This window comes from Rutidosis leptorrhynchoides, chromosome 4 (genome assembly GCF_046630445.1).
Source record: "Rutidosis leptorrhynchoides isolate AG116_Rl617_1_P2 chromosome 4, CSIRO_AGI_Rlap_v1, whole genome shotgun sequence".
Lineage (NCBI taxonomy): Eukaryota > Viridiplantae > Streptophyta > Magnoliopsida > Asterales > Asteraceae > Rutidosis > Rutidosis leptorrhynchoides.
The window spans coordinates 550,305,069-550,309,496 of record NC_092336.1 but is presented as its reverse complement, the minus strand read 5'-3'; the positions used below and the strand labels follow the sequence as shown (position 1 = coordinate 550,309,496).

General features: G+C 34.2%; 1 protein-coding gene across 1 annotated transcript; it reads right to left on the bottom strand.

Moving 5' to 3' along the window:
• Nucleotides 1–1,978: 1,978 nt before the first annotated feature.
• LOC139845203 (probable protein phosphatase 2C 59) lies at nucleotides 1,979–3,454 on the bottom strand. The gene is made up of 3 exons (XM_071835445.1): nucleotides 3,374–3,454; nucleotides 3,223–3,269; nucleotides 1,979–2,894 (listed from the first exon to the last, which is right to left on the bottom strand). The coding sequence occupies exon 3, from the start codon at nucleotides 2,859–2,861 to the stop codon at nucleotides 2,004–2,006; it is 858 nt and encodes a 285-aa protein (XP_071691546.1). The 5' UTR covers nucleotides 2,862–2,894; nucleotides 3,223–3,269; nucleotides 3,374–3,454; the 3' UTR covers nucleotides 1,979–2,003.
• Between the last annotated feature and the right edge of the window lie 974 nt (nucleotides 3,455–4,428).

Here is a 4,428-nt window from a genome sequence, read left to right as displayed (position 1 = left end):
AGCCAGAGTGCCATACATTTGACTAAAAACCAAGTGTATCATGAGAGAACCAAACACATTGATGTACGGTATCACTTTATTCGAGAAGTCATATCAAAAGAAGTTATAATTGTCAAGAAGATTTGCACGGCAGATAATCCGGCAGATATGTTGACTAAGCCCGTCACTACAAACAAGTTCGAACATTGTTTGGACTTGGTTGGCGTTCGAAGAAAGTGATGAGCCCGGGAGGGCTGACAGGAAGCAGAGATTGATAACGGATAGCAAAGGATGAAAATGTTCGTCAAGGTGGAGATTTGTTGGATGGTGACTCAATTTTATTTTGAGTTGTCAACTTGTTACCTAACAAAGTTTATGGGCACATGGCTGAATTACATTCAACAATTCAACAAATGGATGCCAACAAAGTCAAATAAAGGAGAAAGCTAAAGTAATACAATATTGCTTTGAAGACTTCATTTAAAACATGTCTTTAGACAATTGAAGTCAGGCCATGTATGTATTCACACATGCAATCTACGGATATATCTCAACTATAAATGGGAGTGCATGAAACCTCATTTGGATATCCCATGCAAAGTGAAAGAGTTTCATAATAACTCTTGTACTTGTAAGAAAAATAGAGAAAAGAGTGGTATAGAATTGTTAGTCAAAATTCTATACGAGTGAGTTACGAGGGAAGTGTAATAATCTAGTGAGTGGTCCAAATACTTTGTTAGTATTTTCGGAGCCTAGATTGAGTGATACATTGTAACCTCGGGTTTGCCATATTTGCTAGTAAAATCTATCTCTGCTTCCGCCCGTGGACTAGGCCTCACGCCGAACCACGTAAATCCTTGTGTCTTTATTTATTGCTTAATTGTTCTATTAATTTCTCGGGGTCTTGAAAGTGCGCTAAATCACAACAGATATGATTTGAAGTTGCAACAGGTAAATTGATCAACAGAAAATATGAATAATAAACAAAAAGTCTTAACAGATGTGCAATCAAAACAAGTAATGGATCGACAAATGTTACTTGCCATTGGAACCTTGTAAATTCATCTCCGACGGAATACGGCTGAGTGATAAAGTCATGTCCGACGCCTCTACTCTTTTTTTTTTTTTTTTTTTTTTCAAAACCTTTAAACAAATGATGACGGATATTTTTGGAGGAATATCATTAAATTAGATGATGATGGATGGATATATAAACTTTAGACAGGTGGTAAGACCTGACCTTATCATGTGGAGGTAAGTGTTCGAGGAGGTTCGCCTGTAAATCTGCAATGACTCCGGACTGCTCGTAAAGCGGGTAGTATTCAAATGTTGGATAACCAGGTTACAAATAAAAAGAAAAAAAATATTTAGACGCTGGAAATGTCAACTAGCTTACTTTTGGTTACTACGGTTTTGTTTTCTTTTCGTTTTTAGTTTACCTTTTTCTTTTTTGTTTTCTTTTATTATTATTATTATTTTTATTTTTTTTTAATATATCTCCTATAAACAAATCAATTTCAAATTAAATTACAAGAAACAACAATTTTACTTAATTAAGAGATCATGTGGAAAATGAAATTATCTTTTAAACAAACTTATATGTTATATATGTATCAATGTATGATATGATGAATCACCAAGAAAATATAAAGAGTCGCCGGAAATTTTTTGATTTGTGATTGAATCCATTGTCAATTAAGCATTCTGGAATAGTGGTATTTGTTATGCTGATCGTGTCATTACTCAAATGCATCGTAATCTTCCACTATTTAAATTCGTTTACACATTTCATCGCACTTTAAACGTTAACATATTGCAACAACCCAAAATGCATACACTAAAAGCTAGGAAACAAATCACAAATTCCTGAAAAGTAAGCGACTTTCTGCATTCGGTACATAATAATTACGCAAACATTGCTGACATCTTAATTACGTTTGCATATTAACATACACATTCATCATACAAAATGATCAAGGTATCAATATACATACACTCTTTTAAGATTACACCGATTCAAACAATTAAATGCTTGTCTCCAAGAAACGAACAACTACTACTGTAATATTATCTGCACTACCTCTATCAGAAGCTTCCTGCATCAACCTTTTAGCCGCCTCTTCTGGGCTCTGAATCGGTTTCACCATTGCAACAGCTTCATCATTTGTAACAACATCCCAAAGTCCATCACTTGCAAGAATAAGAAACTCTAAAGACTTATCAACAGTTTCTTCTTGTATTTCTGGATCAGCAACAACAAACTGCTTCAAAAATTTATCACCAAACGCACGAGAAACAGCAAGTACACCACTAACCCTCCAAGTTCCAGCCCACATCACAAAACCACCTGCATCTTCAATACGTTGGCGTTCATCACTTTGGTCTGGTTTATGATCTCGTGAAACAGCGAACGCATTCCCATTTCTGCAAACAACAGCTCTTGAGTCACCAACGTTTGCAACTAGCAAACGATTACCAACAAGGATGGCAGTCGAAGCTGTTGATCCTGCATCTCTCGTCTGATCAATTTCCGTTTTTAGAAACTCGGAGTCTGTATGACTGTATGATTCAGATATGGCTGATTTGGTATCGGATATGAACTTCGGATGTTTGATCAAGTTACTGAAAAGATTATGTTTTACGTATTCTGCAGCACGAGTACCTCCATGACCATCGAATACTCCAAACAGACCAACCATCTCTCCATCCACATACTCGATTCTCGTCTCGTAAAAATCCTCCATCGAAGATCTCTTTCCAAGTGAGCTCGCGTAACCATAGCTGAACTTTGAATCTGCACTTTCACCACCTCCACTAGCCAAAACATCGCAACCCGGTTGATCTTGGGTCACAGATGATATCACCGAGTCAACATCCCCCATAATTACTGCTTTCGTAAGTTTGGATCGAATTTCCTGCTAATTTTTCCATACTTTAGTATTTAGGTTATACATAAAAAGCTTCAAATAGGATTAAACAAGCTAAGGTTTGACTTTTGAGGTCAAAGTTTGACAAATTCCCAACCTTAAAGTTGATCAGATTCTACGATCTTTATAATTACACTACAAAAATAAAAATGAAACAGCTGTAGATATAATATATACAGAACAATTCATACAATAGAGACCTCAAGTTTCATAATTGCTGGTCAAATTAGAACGAAATCTAATGAATCGTTGAATAATTCATAGTTATGGACATACAACTAGGGTTTAAGAAACTTAAATAAACGAGAAAATATACCTTTTCAAAGAACACGAATGAAATTCGATGGGTCTACAGAGCGCAATCTGAGTGAGATTAAGGAAACGTAACTGTAATCAATTGATCTGAAACAAAATAATGAATACATATACATACATAGATACATGTATATATATCAATAATTCCTTACTCGTTTTCACATAGAAGATCATTGATCGACGAAAGTTCGATTAAGAATCAAAGAAATGATTGAGGAGACCTAGGTCAAACGTTGACATTTTGACTATTGGAATACAGGACAAGCGCCCAATATATAACTGCTACTTTCAATTCAGTTTTTTTGCACCCTCGTACTTCCCAAGTTGTTACATCTTTAACCCTATATAATTTAAAAATGTCATTATATGCCTTATATTTCACGTTCTCAAAGACTATGGGTGTTCATCGGTTCGGTTTTTGATTTTTCGTTTTATTCGGTTCGGTTTTATCGATTTTGTAACTTATATAATCAAAACCGATACGGAGTATAAAATTACTTCATTAACTTATTCAATAAATAAATAATAAATAAAACTGTTTGTTAAGTTTTTTATTTTAATTAATAAATATTTCGGTATCGGTATCGGTTCTTGATTTGAGAGGATTTCGGTATCGGTATCAGTTCTTGATTTGAGAGGATTTCGGTATCGGTACCATTCGGTATCTGTACCCATGCAAATCACTCCATACAACTTTCACACTACCTTCTATTTCTCAAAATGCCATGAAACTCTTGTCAAAAGATATATGCGTGAATATAATTCAAAAAGTATACCAATATTAGCTGTGTGACAAAATTAGTTGTGTGAATTGAAAAAGAGAAGTTGTAAAAATTGAAAAAAATGTAAATTCGGGAAAAACAGGTATAATACCGAAAATACCGGTACCGATTTCGGTATCCGATTCTCGATTTTTCTTATTTTCGGTATCGGAATTTTCGATATCGGTACGGTACGGTTCTTATACCGATCTGATCCCTAGTCACTCATAGTGATTACTCCTATTATAAGATTATTATAATTAATACATAAGTTCGATCATAATTTTTGAATTATTTCAATTTTAAACACTTCAACGCTTAATAATTTTGTTTTATTAAACATACTCTTAAACTACTAGTTTAATGAGAACTTGCACATTTTTATTTACCTTTTTATTTACCTTGAATGATGAACCATTATAAGAATAACTTACTGGTTTGTCTGC

Coding starts and splice junctions, on each gene's coding strand:
- LOC139845203 (XM_071835445.1), bottom strand. CDS start 2,861: ATGGGGGATGTTGACTCGGTGATATCATCTGTGACCCAAGATCAACCG.